This window comes from Bos taurus, chromosome 10 (genome assembly GCF_002263795.3).
Source record: "Bos taurus isolate L1 Dominette 01449 registration number 42190680 breed Hereford chromosome 10, ARS-UCD2.0, whole genome shotgun sequence".
NCBI lineage: Eukaryota > Metazoa > Chordata > Mammalia > Artiodactyla > Bovidae > Bos > Bos taurus.
Window position 1 is genome coordinate 15,094,664 of NC_037337.1, and position 27,063 is coordinate 15,121,726.

At 41.2% G+C, this 27,063-nt stretch overlaps 1 protein-coding gene and 1 non-coding gene across 2 annotated transcripts; one reads left to right on the forward strand and one right to left on the reverse strand.

Annotated features, from left to right (window-relative positions):
• Positions 1–3,512: 3,512 nt before the first annotated feature.
• On the reverse strand, positions 3,513–3,584 carry TRNAC-GCA (transfer RNA cysteine (anticodon GCA)). Its single transcript has one exon. It is a non-coding gene; the product is annotated as a tRNA-Cys (tRNA).
• Positions 3,585–11,499: 7,915 nt separating this feature from the next.
• Positions 11,500–23,617, forward strand: FEM1B (fem-1 homolog B). The gene is made up of 2 exons (NM_001192383.2): positions 11,500–11,860; positions 21,584–23,617. Exons 1-2 carry the CDS (start codon positions 11,613–11,615, stop codon positions 23,217–23,219), a joined length of 1,884 nt encoding a protein of 627 aa, NP_001179312.1. The 5' UTR covers positions 11,500–11,612; the 3' UTR covers positions 23,220–23,617.
• The last annotated feature ends 3,446 nt before the right edge of the window (positions 23,618–27,063 follow it).

The window sequence follows — 27,063 nt, forward strand, 5'->3', positions numbered from 1 at the left end:
AGCTAACTAGTTAACAAGAGGAAGTGTCTTTTTATAAAAAAATTCTCATGCAAGCACTAAGGAAATGATAAAAGTAGGCAACAATCATCAATTGTTGGCAGAGATGGACATAAATGAGAAAGAGATGATTAGACATCCATCTATGCTTTATAACAGGAGACCACCATGCTACCTCTCAACTGTTCTTGCCTAAACATTCAAAGCTGAATCTGATCAAGTCATCATATCTAACTGCCAACAAGTTACAGAAAATACAGGGATAGGAAGACTGTGTTAACATATCAAGGAGATGCAACCGGCAAAATTCAGACTGTAGGAAACTCTACAGAAACAGTGATAATTTCTTCAATGAATAAATTAAACAAAGAAAAAGGAAAAAAGGAGGGGAGGGATAGGAAATCTCTAAATTAAATTTAAGGTAGATAGCAACAAAATGCAACATATGGGTCCTATTCAGATACTGTTTCAAACGAAAAAAAGTGCTATCATTTACGAGGCAGTTGGGAATGTGAACCCTGATTGGATATTTAATGATGTTAAGGAAATAATTGTTGATTTTAAGATATTATGCTATGATGTTATTTTAGAATATGGTATTTTAGATATTTTAGATATTAGATAATATGGGACAATTTTTTAAGATTTATGGTATTATGGTTAGGTAAAAGAAGTCTTATATTTTAAAGCCATATACTAAAATAATTGTTGATGAAATGATAACAATGTCTGAGATTTGGTTCAAGATAATACAATGGGAATGTGTGTGGGATGGGGTATGGATGAACCATGCTTGATTATGAGCTTATGATCGCTGAATGATTCATACTCTACAATTCTCTCTTTTATGTTTGAAATTTTCCAAATAAAAAAGTTCATTAAAAAAAAAGTCAATGGGGTTGCAAAGTGTCGGACACAACTGATCGACTGAACTGAACTGAATCAGAAACAATGAGTACATATAGCTCTTTTTTTGAATTTTGATGTAAAAAGTCAACAGCTATAAGGGTCAACAGAAGGGTATTACAAAAAAAACCTTCTTAATTATTCAATTCTTACATATATGGAAAAGTGTACAGCACAAGGACTCCTCACTAAGTAAATCCCCCATGTATTAAAAAAGGTATTTGAGTGGGTTTTCTTTTTTTTTGGTAAACGTATAGAAAACAAATGAATCCTACATCTAGGAGTTTAAACCTTAGCCCCTATCCACAGTGAACTCACAGTATGGAAAGGACAGACAGCAAAAACAGGCAAAAATAGGCCTCTACTTCCATGAGAAAGGGGATTTCAGTTAAGAAGCTGGTCTTATCAAGTAGGGCTTCCCTTGTGGCTCAGCTAATAAAGAATCCCCCTGCAATGCGGGAGACCTGGGTTCCATCCCTGGGTTGGGAAGATCCCCTGGAGAAGGGAAAGGCTACCCACTCCAGTATTCTGGCCTGGAGAATTCCATGGACTGTATGATCCATGGGGTCGCAAAGAGTTGGACATGATTTATCAAGAACTGAGACTACCCATGTCAACATGGCTCAACTGCTCTAGGAAATTCTTTTTTATTTTTTTACTTTAATCTTTATTTTACTGATGAGGAAACTGAGGTTCCAAGAACTTAGATAATTTATCAGAACCCATCATAGGAGGTTAATACATATTTCTTTAATGAAGGAAATGATGGAAAGAATGCCAATGCCGGGAGTGATTGATCGATCAGGGATTAAAAGCCAAGCTTTTCTGATTCCAAAGCCCAAGATTTCTCCATTAGATGATCTTCTTCCAATTCTAATTCCAACTGGAATATTTCTTCCAGTTCTAAGATAGCATGAAGGATTTACAAAATCACTGAATTCAAAAATCAGGAAATTCTTGTGTTTTTTTTTTTTTTTGCTGTGCTGCACTGCATGCAGAATCTTAGTTTACCTGACTAGGGATTGATCCTGTGCCTCCTGCTGTGGAAGGACTGAGGCTTAACCACTGGAAGTGAAGTGAAGTCGCTCAGTCGTGTCCGACTCTTTTCGATCCCATAGACTGTAGCCTACCAAGCTCCTCCATCCATGGGATTTTCCAGGCAAGAGTACTGGAGTGTGTTGCCATTTCCTTCTCCAGAAGATCTTCCCCACCCAGGGACCGAACCCGGGTCTCCCGCATTGTAGGCAGACGCTTCACCATCTGAGCCACCAGGGAAGTCCACTGGACCACCAGGGAAATTCTTATCTAGGAGGATAAGTAGATTAATTGTTTGCTTGAAGAAATAAATTATCTGGGCAAATGGTTTCCTCATCTGGCACAGGACAGATGACTGTCAGGACCACAGACTGCTCACACAGGCCAAGAGCTCACATATATGGCCAAGTTTATTTAAGGAGACTTGCTTCAAGACCTCTGCTTCTCTATGTCTACGAATCCCAAGCTATCTTAAATGTCATAAACTGTGCCCAATCCCCATCAGTTTATTGCTTTGAAAAACCACCTTAAACCACTCGAGCCCAGGCCTCCAAATCCTGTAAACACCCTTTCTTGAAATCCTTTTAGTAACTACACCAAGTCTCTTTCAAGGTGTTATTCTCCCTTATTACAGTAAATATCAAATTAACTTAGACTTGCTTTGCTTGATCAACAGGATTTTCTGGTCTTCTTTTGAGGTGTTGGCAGCAGCCAAGAGTTCTCCTAAAAAATCTATGAACTTGAATGAGGAAAAGAAAAAACCTGACATTTTCAGAAACCTTTAGCTGAATGTATACAGTAAACTACAGTGACTTTTGTACCAGTAAAAACTACATGTATTCTTGGTCTGCATTATAGCTGTTGCATACATCTCAAAATATCATTTACACTCAACTCTGCTTTGAAATGAATGGTAGGGTCAGAATTGTGAAGGCATTCAGACTTTACCTTCCCTGCAAGCTAAGTCAGCTTGCTACAGTTTCCTGGATAAGGACCAAAGACACAAAACTTCTAGATCCCAGATGTAAGACTTCATTATTCATATTTAAAGGGGTAGGGAGGGTGTCAGCATGTCTGTGCAGTTTCCCTCAGCTCTAATTCCCATGAGGCAAAGCAGAGGGCCAGATGACTGGAGCACATGTAGTAGATTATGTTACATAAGAAGAATTTAGAACCAAGGCCCAGCAGTTCTTGAGAAAGCAGCAAATAAGCTACTCTGTTCCTTAAGTGTCTGGCTACTGAAACTGCTGACATCACAAGAGCAAACTCAGCTAGAATGTACAGGAACCCTCAGGACCCCTGATGACTAGCTCTCCTTCCATGTAGTTCTAGATCCTGTCATTAATGCTCCTTGTCATAAAGGAGCATTACTCCATCATCATTTTACTTTTATATTTAATATAATTGGGTTATGTGTGTGTGTGTGTGTGTGTGTGTGTGTGTGTGTGTGAAGTCGCTCAGTCATGTCCAACTCTTTGCAACCCCATGGACTTTAGCGCACCAGGTTCCTCTATCTGGGGAATTCTCCAGTCAAGAATACTGGAGTGGGTTGCCCTTTCCTTCTCCAGAGGATCTTCCCAACCCAGGGATCGAACCTGGGTCTCCTGCATTGCAGGCAGATGCTTTATCCTCTGAGCCACCAGGGAATCCCGATAATTGGGTTAAATGCATATAAATACATTACTCTGAGAAGGGGCTGGTAGGCTTTTTCCTTTGTTTCTCTTTGGCCGTGCCCTGCGGCATGTGAAATCTTGGTTCCTTGACCAGGGATCAAACCCATGCCCCCTGCATTAGAAGTGCAGAGTCCTAAGCACTGAATGGCCAGGGAAGTCCCAGGGGTTGGCAGGCTTAACTAGGCTGCCAAAGGGGCCCATGGTACAAATAAGGTCAAGAAACTGAAGATTTAAAAAAATATTTTTACCAATAAGTGAGGATATAAAAATAAATTTTTCTACAACTCCATTACTCAGGAAAATCTTTTTGGAGCTCATCTTATCTAGAAGGCAGAGTGGGAGGATCCCTGGCACCAAATCCAGGGCACTAGAGTTTGACTTTCAGTTGTATGAATCCCAATCTTCCACATTTGTAACATGAGATGCTTGTTACCTAACTCACTGGCTCACTCAGAGAGTGAGAGGTAATTGTCACATGGTGCTGGTCAGAGGGTAAACTGAATACATTTTTCTCGAGAGTAATTTGGCTATATGTACTCAAAAATATTAAAATCCTTGGAGTTAGTAATTTCATTACTAGAAATTTACTATTAGGACATAATCAGATATATAGACAAAAATGTAAGTAAAAAGATGTTCACAGCAGTGTTATTTAAAGAGTTTGTAAATATCTGGAATGTCCAACAATTAGGGTGTGGCTATAGCAAATGTGGCACATCTATACTGATAAATGCAGTCATTATGAATTGTTACAGCTAAACGTTTGGCACCATTAGAAAATCCCCGTGATTTTATGTTACATGAAAAAGAAAAGATCTAAAAGTTTCTGGGGATTTCCCTGACAGTCCAGGGGTTAAGACTCTGTTTCCAGTGCAAGGGGCATGGGTTTGATCTCTGGTCTGTGGGGTCTGGTAAGATCCCACATGCCACATGGCATGATTGAATAAATAAAAAAAAACAATAACTCTGTAGTACTTCTCAATTTTGTTTAAATGACCTCTGTCTGTACACAGGCTCGGAAAAAAATAGTTAGAAATTTACTGAAAATGTTACTAGTGGTGTAATATATACATACTTGACATTTTAAGATTTACATTTAAAAACATTTCCTAGTATTCCTCAATAAGCACTTGATGCTTTGTAATAAGAGACACAAATTATTTTAAAAAGCAGCGAAAATTGAGCTTACTTACGTGGAATGCTTTGGCAATCATTTTGTGCTTCACAGTTGTGAAATGTTACTAGTGTTTTTCTGGGGCTTTAGAAGCATGGGCTGGATTCCTATTTAAATCAATACATTTGACTTCAGGGAAGGTAAATTGGTCAGTGGGCGCCCCGTTCTGTGCAGGCGGGCTCCCTCTGTTCACTTCTTCTCCCTCCCCCTGCAGCCCAGCAGCTGTGAGAACTGCTCAGCTCTAAGCCCTGTTTGTTTTTCTTCTCCCTCTCCATCCGCCACCCAGGCCTCCTTCCTCTGGAACAAGTCTGTCTGGTCTTGTCTCCTAGGCTGAATCATGCCTCAGAAATGGAAAATGCCTCAAGGCCAGGGCCTCTTTTTGTTAAAAATCAGGGGCCCATCTTTGAGTGTGACATCAATGTGCAATAAGGAGAGTTTCGCTGCAGATTCCGGGTTAGAGGTCTGCATGGGTGGTGCCATTTTTAGGCCTTCTGATTCTGAGACTTGATAGAATGCTAAAATCATATGGCCAGACACACATGAGGAAAAAGCCGCCTCTATGGCTTGACTTGAGGGCATCCTGTGGTCTCCCTTACCCCAGAGATCTCTGGTGCCAGCTTATTCTCCTCCACTCTTGACATCTCCACCACAGGAGAAGGCTCCTGGTAAAATATACATGGATCATCTGGGGCAGCAACATATCCTGATAGTAAGAGTGAGGCAGCCTCAGTTAGATTTGGATCCCAGCTCCATTACTGCTTGATGTCTCTGAGCCTGGGTCTCCCCATCTATAAGTGGTGACAAAAAGCTCTTACATATACCAACATGTGACAGGCACACATCTAAGTGTGTTTATTGTATTAACCCATTTGATCTATGGAACAACCTCATTTAGGTACATGCTGTTATCATGTCCATCTTACAGATGAGGAAACTGAAGCCAGGTGGTTAATTAACTTCGAGGCTAATAGAATTAGCACTAAGTTGAACCCAGACAGTATGGTTGCAGAGTCTATGTTTTTAAGGAACATATTTGGGAGCCTCACTGTAAGATGGAACAGTAATGACTCTGGTTTATTAGGAGCTTACTTAGTGCCAGGCACTGTACTAAAGAGTATATTACAGAAATTTCTCATTAGTTCCTCCCACAGCCTGGATGAGGTAGGGACTATTGTTACATGCTAACCCCCAACCTGGCAGGACAGCCTACTATATACAAGGCCCTCTGATAAGGGCTTGGCCTTCGGGGTAGCTACGTCATAGAACTAAGTTGTGTCCATAAATAACCGTAGAATCAGAGCTTGACAGAGCTAGCAGAGAGCTGAGTTAAACTGGTGACAAGAACTGATTTGCTTTGATTTTTTTTCCCATAGGGTTTGGGGATGCAACGAGATAGTGATAACAATAGCCAACACTTAATGAGTTACTTGCTGTGTGTGTGTGTGTGTCGGTGTGTGTGTTTTTCTACGTGTCTCTGTGTGTTTATTTCATTCAACCCTCACAACAACGAGAAACAAGCACTATTATTCTCCCATTTCACAATAAGAAAATGGAGTGAAGAAGTCAATAAGTAACTTGTCTAGCAAGCGGTGGACCTTGGATGTTAAACTGCACGCTCTCTTGTCACCTGGGTTATAGAAAATGGTTAAGAAACCTAGGAAGTGGGGGCTGGGTTAGGCAAATTGGAACGTGTTGTAGACCATTAAGTGCTAGACAGACATGAGTTATCATTAGAAAGAGATAAGGGTCCCAGGAAAGGTATAAAGTGGTACAGAGCTCAGGGCAAACAAAGATGATCTCTAGGATGAGACAGCACTTGCTTTGGAAATGGACCTGTGTTCTTGGCAGGAGTGAGGAATGTCCAAGGTGTGTGGGGGTGGCCAGGTGGGGAAGAGTTTCCACTAGCATTCCCCCATTAGCAACGAATGGATGATCAGATTAACTCATTGGCATCTAGGCTCAGGCAAAGTGATCAGGACCATAGAAAGCCTTGGGGACCTCTAGCTGAGATCCTAGTTGCAGAGAACAGGCTGGATGAGAGCCACTCAGAGTGGGGATAAAGAGGGAACAGAAGGCTGGTAGCAGGGTCGGGGGCGGGGGATCAAACAGCTGACATCCAAATCCTGACATTCTGCCACACTCTAGTTATGAGGCCATGAGCAAGTTACGCAATACCGCGATCTTAGTTTCTTCACCTGAAGAATGAGGATGGTAACAGTGGCCTGGCCCTCAGAGGCTTGCACAACTTTAACATGCTAATCTGCTCACGGCATTTATTCTGATACCTAGCACACAGTAAACACGCAGCATGAGCTCACCATTGTTATTTCTGTTATTATACTCCCAGGGTACCTGACTGGGAGGTACCACTATTCAGGGAGGAATGAGGTTAGAAGAAAGACTTGTGTCTATTTCAGTCTGCAGTGTAGTGTAAAGTCTCTTAGTCCTGTCTTACTCTTTGCGACCCCACAGACTATAGCCTGCCAAGCTCACTCTGCCAGTGGAATTTTCTAGGCAGAATACTAGAGTGGGTTGCCATTGCCTTTTCCAGGGAATCTTCCTTACCCGGGGGTTGAACCTGGGTCTCTCACATTGCAGGCAGATTCTTTATCGTCTGAGCCACCAGGGAAGCCCCTATTTCAGTCTACTCTCCTGGTAAACGTACACCAGCAGGGGTGAACTGGGTTGGGAAATGACACAGATCAGCTGCCCTCTCTCCTCCACATTAGGTCTTTGACAATTATTGTATCTGCTTTTCGGGGAAGGCTGGGAGAGAGAGGACGAGGAGACAAAGGCCAGTGGGTCAACATTTTCCTCTGAAAATGGGCTAATAGAGACTGGTCATCAGTGGTTTCTTGCTTGTCATTGATTTCTGACATCTTTCTTTGGTGGTTCTGTTGGACTTTCCAACCTCTTGTCAATTACTCTTCCTAGTCCCTTGCATATGGGCTCTCCATGTGTCCAGACACAGACACATGCCTGTAGGAAAAATGCAGATGGGCTGGAAATTCCTTTCTTTTTCTTTTTTTTGGCCGTGCCACACAGCATGCAGGATCTTAGCTCCCTGCCCAGGAATGGAACCTGTGCCCCCTGCTGTCATGGGAGTGCAGAGTCTAAACCACTAGACTTCCAGGGAAGTCCCAGAAGTCCTTTCTTGAACAAGTTAATGGCACAATAGAAGTATGACCAGGGTGGGAGCTAGGGAGAAGAGAAACATGTGTACTGACGGGCGCTACTTCACAGGATGAGGATGGGTGAAGGAGCTTGCTTATCAGCATCACACTAGCCCTACAAAGAAAGTATTACCTCCATTGTACAGTGAATAAACTTGCCCAAGGCCATGGCCTATGTACAGAGAAGGGAGTCCAACCCAGATCTATTCAATACCCAAAGTTATCCTCTTCCATTAGAGTATGTGGGAGACTTATAGGACTAAAACAAGTATCTTTACTGGTGCTTGAAAAATGACATTTTGAATGTGCTTTAAACAAAATCTGAGAAACACCACTGACTTGGAGCTGTAGGCTGGGCCAACCTGGCTTGGAAAAATGAATGTTCCTATGGAAAGTACAGCTAATTCTGCTCACAGGTCACCTCCAATCCCCAGAAAGCAAAGCGCTGGAGGTTGGTCCTGTCTTTTGTCCAGGTAGAAGGCTGCAATTTGCTGTCATCAGCAAATCAATCTCCATCTGGATACAACTATTTTCAGTTATATTTTATTACTGATCATTTGCTCAGTGGTTTTCTGTCAAAGTGGAAGGGAATAGGTCAGAAAAACAAGGAGCTATTTCTGGGCACTGGCCTTTGGAAAAGCAGCCTTGTTGTGTTTATACATCTTCTCTCCAATTTGCACAGCCTGACCACAGAAACATCATCCTCCAAGCCCAGGTAAATATAGGCAACCAAATAGTCTCCAGTCAGTTAATGGCTATTGGGCAACCCAGGGAGCCCAGAACTTGATACTAGGCAATGGTGATAAACAAAGAAGGCTCCTGACCTTGGGCTGCTGGAGCAGAAGGATATTCCCATCTGGGGGTGGAGGCCCTGAAGTGCAAGTTCTGAGCCCTTCTCATGACTCTTGGTTTAGTCGCCCCTCCTAACACTCATCCAGTGATACCACTGAAGTGAGGTGTTAGCACCAGGAAGAACCCTACTTCATCTCAAAAAGGCAAGAGGAGGAAGAAGAAAGTTTCTGATTCAGCAATGAATAAACAGTTGGATGAATCATGTCTCCTTCAGAAAATGAAACCAAAGGGAAGAAGGGCCTTGCCTCTAAATCACCTTCAAAAAGTTGAGTTTAAAAAGAATGATGCAGGGAAAAGGGCTACACAGAGAGGGAAGAAGAGAGGGAAACACAGAGAGAGGGCGTGAATAGGAGGAGCCTGGTATTTCTGTACAGAGCCTGGGAATGAAATCAGTTGGAAGGGAGCCCCCAGGTCCCACACCCCACATTTGGCCCAGAGGCCAAAAAGCCTGGGTCAGCCTGGCAAGAACTGGAATTTTTTTCCAATCTTGAAGCCCTGGAATGAGAACAACCAGCTTCCTCTTCTTTTCCACCAGCTACTTCAGAGACTTTACTAGTAGAACCCTATCTTCAGCTCTGATTTCCAATGTTGTTTTTGTCTAATACGGGGAAAAAAAGTATAGAGATCTGAAAATAGGTAAAGCTGTGCTGTAGAGTGGAAGAGAAAATTTGAGCAGTGGCCCAAATCCCCAAAGATGAGGCCTTCAAACCAGGATTGGAATAGTGGGGTTCACATGCAATAATTTACGTGAACTGAGCCCAGCCTGGTCCCTTGGGATGAAATAAATGTATTTTCTCTTCCTCTATGTTAGATATTGTCCTTTGTGTTTTAGGGTTGGTGGTGTAGACACAATCCTTTGTGTGTGCATGGAGGGAGTGACCTCCATATTGAACTTGGACTTTTTGTGACTGCCCCACCAGCTTCATCACCTCCACTCCTACCATCCTAGTCCCAAACCTTTCCTCTTAAGTGGCCTTCCTGCCTTGCCTCTTGCCTACTAGAAACTGATCTTTTAAAGAATATCAACCATATCTTGTTACATTTGTTTAAAACTAATCAAATGCCCCCATCAGATTTGAGAAGAATTTAAACTTACCATGGGTAATTGGGCTAGATCTGCACCCAGCTTTCATCTCCTATCGCTCTCTTATGGCCTACTCTGCTGAAGCCACTCTTAACCTTTGCTTCTGAACTCCCCAAGACTGCTCCCTCTCCTGGCTTTTGTACTAGCTTTCCCTCTGCCTAAAATACCCCCTGTTCTCCTTACCTGTCATGGAGGTCTTATCTGACCACACACACTAAATTAGCACCACCCCACCATCACTCTATTTCACTTGCTTCACAGCAAAATCATAGTGATATAAACTCAACCAGTCTTGTCTATTACTTGTTTACTTTGTTGTCTGTTTTCTCCACAACAACACAGTCCCTGAAGAGCACTGTGTTCATCTGGTCTATCACTGAATCCCTAGAGCCAAGCAGAGCCTGGCACACAGCAGACCTCTAAAATTCGTTGGATGAATGATCTTTTCAAATCCTAACAATCTTGTGAGATATGGGAGAAAACTGAAGGCTTCATCAGGCTCAGGATTAGAGTCCTGGTCTGTGCGAACACAGGCCTTGCCCTCCGTCCTAGGCTGAGCCCTTTTTTTGTTCCCTTCTCACACACTTCATCCTCCTCTCCAGGGAGGACAGGCCGGACTTCCAGTCCCTTCTCAAAGCCTCGTGCCCATGCCCAAAGTCCTCCCTCATTTCTAGGGCTCAGAGACACCGCCCTGGTCTCAAAGTGGACCCTGCCAGGTCCGCGTACCCGCCTCCCCGGGCCCCAATCGAGTGAAGGGTCCCAAAAGGTCTATGGCCAAAAGGGAAGGGCCCCCGAGTCGCACCCCCTCACCCCCCAGTAGTAACGGTTCAGTGGTCTCACTCTGTACCACTCCCTGGCTAGGGACCCGTAGGGCCTATTGGGGACGAGTTGGAAGCTCCGAGCAGCAAGGGCAATGAGGACTTTAGGGCCGAACTGGGTACGGGCCGCCTTCGCGTAGCAGAACCTTTCTTCACTGGGTTTTGTTTGCCAGCCGGTAGGCTTTGGAAGAGACACCCGACTTAACCGTCCCCTGGTCGCACCCTCCCCCTCTCGGCCCAGTCTGCAGAGGCCCGCCTTCCTCCCTGTCCCGAGCCCAGGGGCTGCTGGCGCCGCAGCGTTCCCTCTCGCTCCGATGGCCTTCGCAGGCGTGGACCTCTGAAACCTTCGACTGCGTCTGGCGTTTCTGAGCTCCAGTGGGCTAGGGCCTGCGGGTTTCCTGGGGAGGGCGGAGAGCGGAGGCGGAGGACTAGGCAGTTTCAGGCCTTAGGCCTGACGGGCCGGGTCGGGTGAAACGCGGCGGTCCTTCGCGATCCGGGGCGCGCGCGGCTCTCTTGGGATTTCACCGGCGACCCGTAGCTCGGGCACGCGCCTGTCGCAGCCCGCAGGAAGGAGGGGTCCGGCCTGAGGCCCGGGGCAGCGGCCGCCATGGAGATCCCCTCGGCCCAGGGCCGGCGCCTGGGGCCTTGGGGGCGGCCCTGACCGCCCTCCTCCCTGCCCGGGCTGGATCGCAGACCTGCCCCGTGCGGCATTCGGCCACCTCTGCGTCTCAGCCCTCCCCGGGCCGCGCTGCTGCCTGGGCGCGGCGGCGGCGGCGGCGGCGGCGCCCTGTTGAATGGGCTGTGAGGGCCCAGTTTTCAAGCGCTGGCGAGCGCGGCCTCCGGGGGCGCAAGGCAGCAGCAGCAGTGGCGACCAAACGGGTGTTGGAGTTGGCGGCGGCCATGGAGGGCCTGGCTGGCTATGTTTACAAGGCGGCCAGCGAGGGCAAGGTTCTGACTCTGGCCGCCTTGCTTCTCAACCGGTCTGAAAGCGACATCCGCTATTTGCTTGGCTATGTCAGCCAGCAGGGAGGGCAGCGGTCCACGCCCCTCATCATCGCAGCTCGCAATGGGCACGCTAAGGTGGTGCGCTTGCTGTTAGAACATTACCGGGTGCAGACTCAGCAAACTGGCACCGTCCGCTTCGACGGGTAGGTACATCCCAGCTCCTGCCTCCTCTCTAACGCATGCGAACCTACCACCTCATGGATCTTCCCGTCCCACTCTTTAACTTCATGGAGGTATCACTTCTCCCATTTTTGCATCTCCTGCCCTGCCGCATTAATAACCACTTCATCTTCTAGGGCGGATACTCCATTCCATGTTTTGCTGCCCATCCTTATCGCCGCTACCCCTTATTCCCTCTATAGGTAAATAGCCACACCCTCTCTCTTAATATCTAATAGGTATTCTCCAGTATTCTTGCTTGGGAAATCCCATGGACAGAGGAGCCTGGCGGGCTCCAGTGAATGGGGTCGCAAATAGTTGGACACGACTGAGCACGCAGGCAAAAACCAGTGCTCTGCTAGATGGTGTATGAACAAGCAGTATGGAGGACCTAGCGGCGTTTCAGGTTTTCCCTCTGTCAGGCCTGGGGTTGTAACCGAGATCAGAAATTAACAAGGTCAGCAACTGACATTGGAAACCTCTGATTGATGAATTATTTGACCGTCCAGTTTTTAGCTCTTCGAGTGTCTGATAAAGCCCTTAGTTGGTTATGGGACCTTAATGTCAAAATAAGCCCCTAGAACCAGCAGCAGCTTCAGCCTCTTGGGGGATTGTCACGCAGCCAGACATCCCCAGCCATGATTCTGACTTACACATTGCTGGGAAGAGAGATGTTGGCTGCGAAAATAGCATAGGACCTGGTGTAGAACATGATGCCATTTTAAAATTACTGTTATCCCATCATCTTCTGGGGAAGCTTGATAATTTACTGTTATTCCACGTGGGGAGTGCAAAAATGCATATTATCATAGTTAAAATTTGCCATTTAGGTTGAATTGTACATATTTTGAGGTGTCATATTGTTGAATGCAGAATTGTCAGGTTTGACATCTTTTCTGTGTGGATGGTTATAACCTGTTTCACAGATTACAATTTCATGGAGATTTTACTTCATTGATTGCATTTGTTTTTGTTGACTTGTGTCAGTAGGTAAGCTCTTCTAGCGTTTTCTTCTTTTGAGGTAGATGTGATCCAAGCGTAAAGATACGTATCTTTAGTTTTGATAATTGAATACGGCTTGGATAAAACCTGATTGAAAAAAACAATTCTTCTTTGAGTTGACTAGGGCATTGTTGAATTTTGATTGATTTTTTTTTTAAGTTGAAATAAGAAGAGCTTTTTCTTCTGTTTCAGATGAGAGGAAAATATTCCAGAGTATTACATTTTACTGAAATGATATCCTGTGAGTGGTGGTTAATCTCTAGTACCACCTCTCTGGACGTTGGCAACCTGATTCTTGTTTGTTTTTCTTTACTGGCTTCTGTGTCCTTTTTGTAACTCTCTGCATTCCCACAGCCTTTCTTATACACAGAGGAGGAGCGAAGTAGAATGACCTCTGAACTTCGAGCACCATTCCAGTTGTATAAGCACAAGCATCCACTGAGCTATGAATCTCTGCAGTAACAGCTGCTGGATCCACTGCTGCTAAGGAGATTGCTGAGGCCTATTTTGATGAGGAGAGAATAGTGGCAAGAAAAAATAGTTTTTTTCTAAAGCATTTGAAAAAGCTTTGCTTATCTTTCTTAAGTCACAGAGAGAGGTATTTTGAGGTGGCAATTAACAGAACCTGAAATGATAAGGAATGTAGCATTGAGCCTTCATAGTGGCTTATCTTGCCCTGTATTTTGCACTGACCAGTGAAATTAAGTTTAGTAAGCAAGCATATTTTGAACACCTACTGTGTACCAGGCTCTATATAGTAGGGATTGGGTATGCAGAGATGAGTAACATACGATTCCCAGGAAGACAGTGAGGTGGCTCTGGGTGGGAGGGATTAAGATGCAGTGGGGAGGGGAAAGATTGGTGAAAATGAGTAATAGATGCCATGCCATTTAGGGTTACAGGAATCTTTTGGACTACTGAGGGAATGCAGGAAGAGGAAGTGCTCAGCTTTGCCTGGGAGAAGCAGGGAAGTTTTCACAGCTGAGGTGATGTTTGAGCTCAGTCTTAAAGGATAGAAAGTAGAAGGTGAAGAAGAGGAGCAGTAACATGGTGTGCTTGCAGTCACACGTGTTTCAGTGCTGCTGCAGGGAGCGGTTCAGGCCTGGGAAATTAAGAAAGATTGTGGGAGACTGGAGTGAGGTGGAGGCCAGGTTTTGGTGATTGTCATGTAAAATATCAAGAGACTGGTGAGACTGGAATTGCAAACATTCCTATCATTGGACATTTTGTCTGAGCCTTCTTCAGTCTGTCTTTTTTTGTTTATGTGTTATTACAATTATGGATTCATTAGCTGCTCTGTCAAAGTAGTTTAGTTTTTTTAAAACTTGCCAAATGACTGTGATGGGCCTGGCACTGTGCCCCACACATACTGTGGAAGATACAGAAAAAAATACAAAGTTTCTGCTTTTGAGGAGCTTACAAATTAATTAACAAAAGAGAAGAACTGAAATTAGTGGCCACCTTTCTGCCCACTCACACCATTCTGGGATTATTTTGCAGTTTGTTCTAGTCATTTAGGCATTTCATAAGTAGAGGAAGAAAGTGTTATTTGCAAATGTCATGATTTCACTTTACGCTCATTCCAGACATTGTGAAAATGTTAGTCTGAATGAGGTGTTAATATGAAGCTCACTCACCCCTCAGGGACTGGTTTTTAAGAGGTACTTAGCCAACCCTTCAATTGAGACCCATGGCCAGATAGGGACAGACAGGTTCTCTGTGGGCTAAAATAGCTTCAGTTCAGTTCAGTTCAATCGCTCAGTTGTGTCTGACTTTTTGTGACCCCATGAATCGCAGCACGCCAGGCCTCCCTGTCCATCACCAACTCCCAGAGTTCACTCAGACTCACGTCCATCGAGTCAGTGATGCCATCCAGCCATCTCATCCTCTGTTGTCCCCTCCTCCTCCTGCCCCCAATCCCTCCCAGCATCAGAGTCTTTTCCAGTGAGTCAACTCTTCGCATGAGGAGTTAGCATCATTCCTTCCAAAGAAATCCCAGGGCTGATCTTCAGAATGGACTGGTTGGATCTCCTTGCAGTCCAAGGGACTCTCAAGAGTCTTCTCCAACACCACAGTTCAAAAGCATCAATTCTTCTGCGCTCAGCCTTCTTCACAGTCCAACTCTCACATCTATACATGACCACAGGAAAAACCATAGCCTTGACCAGACGGACCTTTGTTGGCAAAGTAATGTTTCTGCTTTTGAATATGCTGTCTAGGTTGGTCATAACTTTTCTTCCAAGGAGTAAGTGTCTTTTAATTTCATGGCTGCAGTCACCATCTGCAGTGATTTTAGGGCCCCCCAAAATAAAGTCTGACTCTGTTTCCACTGTTTCCCCATCTATTTCCCATGAAGTGATGGGACCAGATGCCATGATCTTCATTTTCTGAAAGTTGAGCTTTAAGCCAACTTTTTCACTCTCCTCTTTCACTTTCATCAAGAGGCTTTTTAGTTCCTCTTCACTTTCTGCCATAAGAATGGTGTCATCTGCATATCTGAGGTTACTGACATTTCTCCCAGCAATCTTGATTCCAGCTTGTTAGTGTTTCCTAATTTTTAGTAATTTATGTATCATCTTCACAATTTTTTGCCAGACTGTTCATCACCTATCCCATTGTTTGCCTAATATTAAAAAAAAAACTCACTTCTTAGCTTCATCTTAAGCAACAGCATCTGTGATAATGGGTTTGATACAATATTTATCTGATAATTGATAATTATCAGATAAATTATCAGATAATTATCAACAGATAATTGATAATAATTATCTGTGATAATGGGTTTGATACAATCCTTTGTGTGTGTGTGAGAGAGACATACACAGATATTACAATAACTTCTTTTTAAAAGTCTATATTCTGTCCAAAAACATCTATAAAACCTTGGAAGACTAAAGTGAATTCATAATAGAGCCTCAAGTGGGAAGGAGCCACCCACCTAGGTAACATTTGAGATTATTTTACTTATGGCTTACTCTGTTAAGATTAAAGTTGACATAGATGAGGGGGTAAGAAGAAAAGTTACATGAATAGGAATGAAAAGAAGAACTTTTAGTTGTAGAATGGGAAGCTGTTAAGAGTGTTACAGAAATGGACCAGAACAAAGGAGAGGCGTCACGTGATCTTGGAATATTGTGCTGGTTTGCGTTCTGAGGGCCTGACTGCACAGTGCCAGAGTTTATGGGGAACTCTTGTCCTAGAAGAAGTCTGCTGACATGGATAGGAAGGAGAACAGGACCTCTGGGAATTTTGTTGAGTGCTCTTTTAAAGTCAGTGCTAGTACAAATCCTTAAATGTTCAGGTAGAGGAAAGGCGTAGGGGCACAGTGTCACTTAACTTCATTTAGAAAGTCATTTCCAGTGTATATTTCAAGGAAGTACATATTATCTAATAAATGATTTTAGGACTTTGGTTAAAATAAAGTGTTGATCATTTACACTGAATGAATTTTTATTTTCATTTCAAATGCTTGAACCAGACAATAGATGAGTTTAGGTTTGTGATCAGAAATGTTATTTTTATACATTTTATTTTAAAAGGTGAATGCCAGATTAAAGTTTCTTGATTTTTCAGATGAAATACATGTGTGTGTGTGTGCTTAGTCACTCAGTCGTGTCTGACTATTGTGACCCCATAGACCATAGCCTGCCAGGCTCCTCTGTCCATGGGATTCTCCAGACAAGAATACTGGAGTGGGTTGCCATTTCCTTCTCCAGGGGATCATCCCCACCCAGGAATTGAACCTGGGCCTCCTGCATTGCAGGCAGATTCTTTACCGACTGAGCTATGAGGGACCCCCTAAAATTTGCAATTTTAGACCAGAAAGATCAGTGTTTTATAGTGCTTCTCCCATACTCATTAAATATTGCATTTATTTGATTATATATTTTTTTACTTTCTAGAAATATTTATAGAAAGTAAATATTTTTGGTATTTTGTTTTGAGGCAGTATGCAGCTATAACTTTAGCTGTATTTTATGGACAAAAAGTGTCATATAAGTGTTAGGATTATTAGTCCTTTTAATCTGTTTAATGCTGATTAAGATGTAGAAATTTAAAAATTACTAAGGGTAATGTTCCTGAAGGACATTCTGCAGTGAATATTTTTGTCATTAAGTATTTCAAAATTTTTATTGCCTCAATAAAAATAGATAATTGAAACTTTTTCTAGGCTTCTGTCATATTACCATAGGGAAAATGGAAATTATTAGATTACATTGGAAAAAGTATTAAATGATTATAAAAACCAAGTGACGTTGTTGTTTAGTTGCTAAGTCATGTCCAACTCCTTTGCGACTCCATGGGCTGTAGCCCACCAGGCTCCTCTGTTCATGGGATTTCCCAAGCAAGAATACCGGAGTGGGTTGCCATTTCCTTCTCCAGGGGATCTTCCTGACCCGAGGATGGAAACTGCGTCTCCTGCATTGCAGGCAGATTCTTTACCACTGAACCACCTGGGAAGCCCAAGTGAAGTATATTCTTGTAATCAAACTTTTAATCTTATGTCATTGTGTGTGTGTGTGTGTGTGTTAGTTGCTTAGTCGTTTCCGATGCTTTGCAATCCTATAGACTGTAGCCCACCAGGCCCCTCCGTTCATGGGATTCTCCAGGCAAGAACACTGGAGTGGGCTGGCATTTCCTTCTCCGAAAGGAACTATAGAAAGAGAGTGGAGTCGCTCAGTTGTGTCCGACTGTTGGCGACCTCATGGATGGTAGCCTACCAGGCTCCTCCATCCGTGGAATTTTCCAGGCAAGAGTACTGGAGTGGTTTGCCATTTCCTTCTCCCTTATGTCATTAGTAGTGGGGAATTTGAGGCCAGAAAAAAAATTTTAATCACTTTTTGTCTTTTTTTTTTTCATTTTAAAATGGAGGTCCTATTTATCTTATATGGTTATTGCAAAAGTTAAAGATAATATATGTGAAGACTTATTTTAGTACAACAGTTCTTGAGTTTTATTTAGTTTAGGTTCATATTCCTGGCATGTAACAATTTTTTATATTTAAGGAGTGCAAGGAAACTTTTGTAACTATGTAAATATAACTATTTTAACTATGTATCAATTTTTTGGGTAGATTACATTAATAAGGAGATTGGGGGAAAAAAGCCTTTTAAATGGAAACATGTTTGAACAATGTTGTGTACTATGTTTCCTTACATTTGATGCATTATATAGTTTCCAAAGATTTTTGTATTTTTAATCTCATATAAGCCTTTTAGTTATATGTCTTTAAAATGGGCTTAATAATGGTTATCTACCTTATAGGATTATTGGGAGAAGGTTATTATGAGAATTAAATGTGCTCTATTGCTTACTACAGTGCTTGACACATTGAAATTATTAACTCTCTGTGTTTAAACTTTTTCTTTAAATTGACTTGTGCCTCTTTTGTTTTTAAATTATATCTATTTTTAGTTAAGGTATAATATCAAGTAAGGTGCATAAATCTTAAGTGTATAAATGTTATAAAATTTTAATTTGCTTACATCCATGTAATCATTTTCTAGATCAAGAGGCAGAACATTGATGTCACTTTAAAAGTTTCCCTTGTGCCCTTTCTCAGTCACTTCCTCTCCCTTCCCCTCCCAGAAGCAATGATTATTCTGACTTCTGTCTCTGTAGATGAGTTCTGCCTATACTTGAACTTCCTATAAATGGAATCATACAGTGTACTCTGTTTTTTTTCTGTCTGGCTTCTTTTTGTTTAACACGGTATCTATGAGAGTCATCCACTGAGTTGCATGTATAAATATTTTTAAAATGTCTTATAATATTACATGATATGAATGTATGGCAGTTTATTTATCCTGTTGACAGATATTTGGTTGTTTTTAGTATTTGACTATTATAAATTACTTTAGTATGAACATGTTTGTATATGTCTTCTGGTGGAATTTGTGTTCATTTCTCTTAAGTATATACCAAGGGGTGGGACTGTTGGCTCGTAGGGTTGATGTATGTTTAATACTTTATCAAGCAGTCAACCACCAAAGTGGTTGAACCAGATTATATTCCCACTAAAGATTTCCATCAACAGGAGGGGTTTCAGTTACTTCACATCCTGGTCAATACTTAGTATTGTCATGTCAGTATTATTAATTTCATCAGTTCTGGTGAGTGTGTATTGGTAATTCCTGGTTTTAATTTGCATTTCCTTGCTGAGTAATTATCTTTTCATATGTTTATTGGTTGTTTGAATATATACTTTTGAAGTATACTTGTTCAGTCTTTTCACATTTTTTTAACAAATGGAGTTGTTTGCTTTTTTAGTGATTTGTCAGATAATCGATTGTAGGTATCTCCAGTGAGTGGATTGCTGGTCACTTTCTTGAAAAAATTTTTTTAATTTTTTGAAGTCTAATCAGTTTTTTTCTTTTATGGTTTTTTTTTTTTTGCATTATGTTTAAGAAATCATCAACCCCAAGGTCATAAAGATAGTCTTTTTTTTTTTAAAGAAGCTTTTATTGTTTTGTTTTGCATATTATAGGTCTTTGCCACTTTGAAATTTTTGTGAGTAGGGTCAAGGTTAATTATTTTCCAAACAGATGTCTAGTGGCTGCTTCTTCACTATTTATTAAAAAGACCATACTTTGTACCTGAATTTCAGTGGACCTTTTGTCATTAATCTGTATTCCTGTATATGTGAATCTATTCCTAGGGTGGGGTTTTTGGTTGTTTTCTTTTGATTAGTATTTATCTATCCTTGTGCCAGTGACACACCATCTTACTGTATTTTGTCCTCCAACTTTATTTTTCTTTCAAGATTATCTTGGTTGTTCTGGGTCCTTCCTTTGTATTTCTCTATACATTTTAGAGTTGGCTTTCAGTTTCCACACACACGTGGATGCATGCACACACACACATGCCTACTGGGATTGTGATTTGGATTGCATTGAATCTGTAGATTATTTTGGTGGAGAATTGACATCTTAACATTCTTGAATCTCCAAAACAATAAACATGAACTATTTCTCCGTTTCTTTAGGTCTTTGATTTATCTCAGGAATGTTTTATAGTTTTCAGTATAGAGTAGAGGTCTTGTACATTTTTTATCAGATATACTATTAGACATTGGTATTTTCTGGGGCTTTTGTAAATTGTATTTTTTTTGACTGAAAGAAAACTTTTTTTTAAAAAACTTTTGAATTTTGTGATTATAATCATGACAGTAAAGATGTAATAAGTGAATTTTAATTAAACTAAATTGTCTGCAAAAGCTACAGTTGGCAACCACCGAAACATTTCAACTGATGTGTGTCTTATTTTCTTGATTCACTCTTTTAAAGATTTGTTTGTTTATTTTTATTCTTTAGCTCTGATGGGTCTTTGTGGCTGTACGTGGGCTTTCTCTAGTTGTGGTGGGCGGGCCTCTCATTGCGGTGGCTTCTCTTGTTGGGGATTGTGGGCTCTAGGTAGGCTTCCCGGGCTTCGGTCGCTGTGGTCCGGGGGCTCAGTAGTCGCGACTCTTGGGCTCTAGAGCATAGGCTCAGTAGTTGTGGTGCACGGGCTTTGTTGCTCTGCAGCTTGTGGAGTCTTCCTGGATCCCTTGTGGGATCTAACCAGTGTCCCCTGCATTACAAGGTGGGTTCTTGACCACTAGATGACCAGGGAACCCCCTCTTGATTCATTCTTTAGTTTACCAAATTAATTAACAATTAAATGACATTTAAAAAATGAAATTTTAAAAAGAAACTTCAGAAGTACTCAAATTTATTTTGAGGACTGTTTTCCATACAGTAAAATGTACAGATCTTTCTTATGCAATTTGATGAATTTTTTCCCCTAAATATCCACCCATGTAGCCACTACCCAGTTCAAAATACAGGACATTGCTAGTAGCTTTAAGCCCCTTCCAAATCAATCCTATACTCTCCCCCATAGATAACCGTATAGGTAGCTGTTACTGAGAATGCTTTTACTTATAGAAATTTTGCTTCATTATTTAAACTGAAGAAGTAATTGCTTGGATTATTGGATGCTTGGATGTTTAAAAGTGTGGCTTTTATTTTCAGCAGAAGTGATAGACAGTATTGATAGTTAGTTGAACTATGATATTTTTTATACCAAGTGGATTGTACTTTTTTTACTTCATAGAATATATAATTTGACCTGTGTTGTATCATTCATGTTGTAATTAGCAGTAATTATTTCATTCTCATTGCTTTAGTAGAGTATGTACATAGTTACTAGTTTAGATAATCCTAGGTAAAATTATCTGCTCAAATACTTTTCTTCTTAACGCAGTGTCTAACAGCATTAACACACAGATTGTGGTGGCTTTCCTACTGAAGTACCGAGAGAAACTGTGGTACCTGAGGGTGCTGGGAGGGAGGAACGTTCTGTGCTCGTCTAAGAGCCAGGGAATCAGCTTGGTGGTAAAGAAATTACAAAACTCTGTACATTTTCCCTATTTTCTGAAATTTATGTACTTCTGCTAGTAGAAAGTTGGTGACTCTGTTTATTTTTTCTTTAAGTCTTTATACTGTGGAAATACTAATAATTGCTCACATTTATTGAGCTCATACTAGATACAAGTACTATGCCGAGTGCTTTACTTAAATTACCTGATTTTATTTTCACCAAAACTAATGTTTACCTAATGCTCTGTAGACTGAGGTTTGGGGTCAGTGTAAATGATTACATCCTGTAAGTTTGTATTAGGGCAGGTGACCCCATTTTCTAACTGTTTGTCTTTTCATGAATAGGTATGTCATTGATGGTGCCACTGCTCTTTGGTGTGCAGCAGGAGCGGGACACTTTGAAGTTGTTAAGCTTCTAGTCAGTCATGGAGCCAACGTGAACCACACCACAGTAACTAACTCAACCCCGCTGCGGGCAGCATGCTTTGATGGCAGATTGGACATTGTGAAATACTTGGTCGAAAATAATGCCAACATCAGCATTGCCAACAAGTATGACAACACTTGCCTAATGATTGCGGCCTACAAGGGACACACCGACGTGGTCAGGTATCTTTTAGAACAGCGTGCTGATCCGAATGCTAAAGCACATTGTGGAGCCACAGCATTGCATTTTGCAGCTGAAGCTGGACACATAGACATCGTGAAGGAGCTGATAAAATGGCGTGCTGCTATAGTAGTGAACGGCCACGGGATGACGCCATTAAAAGTGGCTGCTGAAAGCTGTAAAGCTGATGTTGTCGAACTGTTGCTCTCTCATGCTGATTGTGACCGGAGAAGTCGGATTGAAGCTTTGGAGCTCTTGGGTGCCTCCTTTGCAAATGATCGTGAGAACTACGACATCATGAAGACATATCACTATTTATATTTAGCTATGTTGGAGAGGTTTCAAGATGGTGATAACATTCTTGAGAAAGAGGTTCTCCCACCAATCCATGCTTATGGGAATAGAACTGAATGTAGAAATCCTCAGGAACTGGAATCCATTCGGCAAGACAGAGATGCTCTTCATATGGAAGGCCTCATTGTTCGGGAACGGATTTTAGGTGCCGACAACATTGATGTTTCCCATCCCATCATTTACAGGGGGGCTGTTTATGCAGATAACATGGAATTCGAACAGTGTATCAAGTTGTGGCTTCATGCCCTGCACCTCAGACAGAAAGGTAACAGAAATACCCATAAGGATCTTCTTCGATTTGCCCAAGTTTTTTCACAGATGATACATTTAAATGAAACTGTGAAGGCCCCAGACATAGAATGTGTTTTGAGATGCAGTGTTTTGGAAATAGAACAGAGTATGAACAGAGTAAAAAATATTCCAGATGCTGATGTCCACAGTGCTATGGACAATTATGAATGTAACCTCTATACCTTTCTGTATTTAGTGTGCATCTCCACCAAAACACAGTGCAGTGAAGAAGATCAGTGCAAAATTAACAAGCAGATCTACAACCTGATTCACCTGGATCCCAGAACTCGTGAAGGCTTCACCCTGCTGCATCTAGCCGTCAACTCAAATACCCCAGTTGATGATTTCCACACCAATGATGTATGCAGCTTTCCGAACGCGCTTGTCACAAAGCTCCTGCTGGACTGTGGTGCTGAGGTGAATGCAGTGGACAATGAAGGGAACAGCGCCCTTCACATTATCGTTCAGTACAACAGGCCCATCAGTGATTTTTTGACCTTGCACTCTATCATCATTAGTCTAGTTGAAGCTGGCGCTCACACTGACATGACAAATAAACAGAATAAAACTCCGCTAGACAAAAGTACAACTGGGGTATCAGAAATACTACTTAAAACTCAAATGAAGATGAGTCTCAAGTGCCTGGCTGCCCGGGCAGTTCGGGCTAATGACATTAACTACCAAGACCAGATCCCCAGAACTCTTGAAGAGTTTGTTGGATTTCATTAAGTGACTGGATATGTAAAATCGTTTAATGTGGTGCTAAAAAGTAAAGGACTTTAATCACAGCCAATAGAATTATGTGTTCATAAATTGTACTTTTCTTCCCACTACCCTCCCTCCCTACTTATCCTTCCTTGGTTTTGTATTTGGTCTTCTTGCCTCATATGGTTATTGATTTCAAATACACTTTAAACAAAGCCACATCGTTTAGGTTTGACTATAATCTTAAGGTGTTTGGATATTGGTCACTTAGCTATTTTTTTTTTCTTTTTTTTAAGGAATATAAAATATTTTGTTTATGTAACAAGGGACATTTATGATTTAAAATTGATAAATGTTTTACCAAAATTGCCTAGAAAAGCATTTCTGTTAAGCCTGTGTCAGCGTGTTACCCTTTGCAGCAGTTTTGAGGATTTCATGAAGGAAAACAACTAAAAGAAGCATTAAAAGTAATGGAATATCCACATGTTCTGCACATGCCAAACTGTGATAGGTGGTTTCCACTCTTCCATTATTTATGTGAAATGATACAACATATTATGACATCGGGAGGATTTTTAAAAAGTATAGCTGCAGATTAATCTGAAAAATGTGCTAACTTAATAATAGTTAAAAATGCATAAAGTTAAATCCATTGAAATTGTTGAATTATGCTCGGTGATACATACAAAATAGTAATCTTAAGCAACTTTTCAGAGAATATTGATGGACTATTTGCCTTTGGGCTTGGCTTCTAAAATGCATAGACATTTTGATGTGGTTAATCTAAATTCCAGCAGTCAACATTTGACTCAGCTCACAGACATGTAAAAATTATGATTGCTGTGTTTTCTCCTATGAAGCAAGTTGTCACATTACAGTTATACATTCTGTTTTTGTCCCCTTCTTCCTCTCTTCTTGTGTGGTATCTTTTCAAATTGAAAACTACTTTTCCAGAGGGCATTATTTGTGCCTCCCTAAGGTTTTTATGACAGGTGAAAAGGAACTGGGATATTTTTTTCACTTTCTTCATTTAGTCTGTGATAAGAAGTAGAAAAATCACTAGAGTGGTATAGATTCAGTGTTTTTGATGATGAAAATAATTCTCATTGCCATTTTGAAAGTTATTTCTGTCTGAGGGCAGCAAATTTTGGAGCCAGAAAATGTCACTTATTCCGACAGGCTGTACAGAGGTCTTTATGGTTTTGGTTTTGTTTTAATGGCAACATTTTGACTGTCAGACTAAAAGAATATTCTGTGATTATCTTTAAGCATCACAGAAATTCAAGGGTACATACCTATTTCTTTCAATGTTAAAAATGATAAGTAAAATTAGCTATATCTGTATTTTTTTCTCTAGTGCCAAATGAATGCCTTAGCTACTCATAGTGCATGGTACTGTAAGTGAAGACCTGCAGCTTTTTTTCTTTAATGAAAAGCATTATAATGGTGTAGCAACATCAGATATAAACGTAAAAAACAACAAGATTTCAGTTAACATTTTATGTATAGATATTGCTTTGTGAAGTCTAAGAAAAAGGTTGCAGCTGGATCAGTATAAAAGAGAGTGACCAAGCCAAAATCAGCACCTAGGGCCTTAAATAAAATAGAGATACCCCATGAAATGAGATACTCTGAAGGATGGGAGGGAATGGATGGGGGACTTTAAAAACCTATTCCCCCAAGAATGCAGGATCCTTTTACTGTTGCTGTAGTTATACTTTGCGTGTCTTCTTGCTTCAATTAGGAATGTTTTGATGGTGAATTCTGCCATAGTAATCTACTTCTGTTTTCCTAACCTGGGATTTTTACAAGAAAGGTTTTTAGGATGGTCTAAAGGGAGGTATTTGATCCCTAATTTGAAAATTACTGGCCTTGATCTTCCTGGTGTGAATCAAGGAACTAGTGTACCTTGCTCTTGGCAACTCTCGTGGCCTGAAAGAGAAAATGCTCATCCTCCAGGTGGGTGAATCACACCTTTTTCGCAGCTCCAATCAGACACTGTATTTTTCAGACTTCAAGGCCTGCTTATTTGACAGTCTGAGGAACAGCTGTGACACTTGGTATTTACTTGGTTCCGTTATTAATGCATATGATTTTTAAACATCAGAACTTAAAATATCAGATAATGTTGCATGTTTTATAAAACATTTCATCCCTTTGGCTACCCAGGATGAGAACTATTTTAGGTATTACGTACTTATTAAATGAGAATAATGATTATCTGTACATATTCAGGCAACGAAATTTAATGGTACTCAGTGTTTTTGAGAAGGGAGGACCAAATGCTGGAAAGAGTAAAACTGCTGATTGAAATGCTGACAAAGTTGAATTTGAAGCCAGTGGGATAGATTATGAATTTTGCTAATGGTAACTGAGATTTTTTTTTTTAACTATACTATAGCAGTACATTGTTCACTATATTGCTAAGGATCTAATTCTGTCTTGTAAAACAAATCCAAATATGTATTGTGAAACACCTGTATAAAACCATTCTTGAAACAAGTGATCTACATGCCTGTTTTTTTTTTTTTAATTTGTTTTTGATAGAATTATTTTAAAATGTGTTTAGCGAAACCCTTCCCACACTTAAGTTTCTTTTTTTTTTAAGGGAAATAAATATGTAAGGTGATAGTTCTGTATCTCAGCTTCTCTGAGAACTCTGGGCTATTGCTTTTTTTTAGCCACTTTTGTCCTTTTGTGTTTATTATTGGTAGAATTGTGTTTTAGATTATAAATCTTCCTTGATAACATTACAAATTCAATCAAAACTTCTTGCTTAATAATTGTCGTATAAATTTGAATTAGAGACCCAGGTGGATGAATGCCTGGGCAAACCATGTGAAACCTGGGTGGGTTTTGCACTTAAGAGTTGGTAAAATTGATCTCTTGAGTTTAGGTAACTGTATAGTTCAAGGAATGGGCAAGAAATCCATCCTTAGACTGATAAAAGGGAAATTTTTGACCTAAGAACTCTGAAACAACATTGTTTTCAGTCTACCCTGGATTGCTTTCTCGTAGGCCACAGTCCAACTATCTTAAGGTTTTTTGCTGTGTAAACTTCAACCAGCCAACAAGCCAATGAAAAAGCAAGCTTTGGTCTTGTTTGTTTCTGGGAAGGGTTTTATTTCATTACTCTGATAGTTGATTAGTAACTTGGTAATTATGAGAAACTTAGGTCTGCTAGCACTGTTTGAAGTAAAATGTGATTTGGGGCCAGCAGCTGCAGAAGTATCAACTCTGCATCTGGCAAGTGTTTTTGAAAATTAGATCCCAAGGGAACAATACCCTGTCACTAGTCACCACCTCAGCTGAGGCAGCTACTTTAGGAATAAGGTTGCTTTGGATTATTCGAGCAGAAACAGTTCTTTCTTGGGGCAAGGGGCAGGGTGAGGAGTGAGTTACTGCACCTTGGATTGCTTTGCTGGCTTTAGAAGCAGCCAGTGATTGAACTAGAGAGGAGATGGATAAAAGTATAAAGGACTTGCTTTTATGGTAGATTTTCTGTAAAAACCTTGAGTATTCCTTTCAGGCTAGCCAGATGTGTCAATGTACAGATGACTGTTCTGTTTTCCTCACTGACTATACTGTAACATTAAAATGGGTTAAAACAAAACTGCCTTTTGCTCTATGAAAAGTTATTAGTCCATAAGATTTTAAGCTGTGTGTTTACTCCTGCTCTGAAAATGCACAGCCCTGCTCTGGATACCCTCTCTGGAAGGTAGAGAGCTCCTAGTGTGTATGGCACATTGCCGGGCTTTCTCGTACATTCCTGGCAGATTTGCCCAAATCTTCAGATGGGCTGGGTAGTACAGTATCTTCTCCAAATGTGGGATCTGAAATAAATACTACATGGATAGTGGCGATAGAT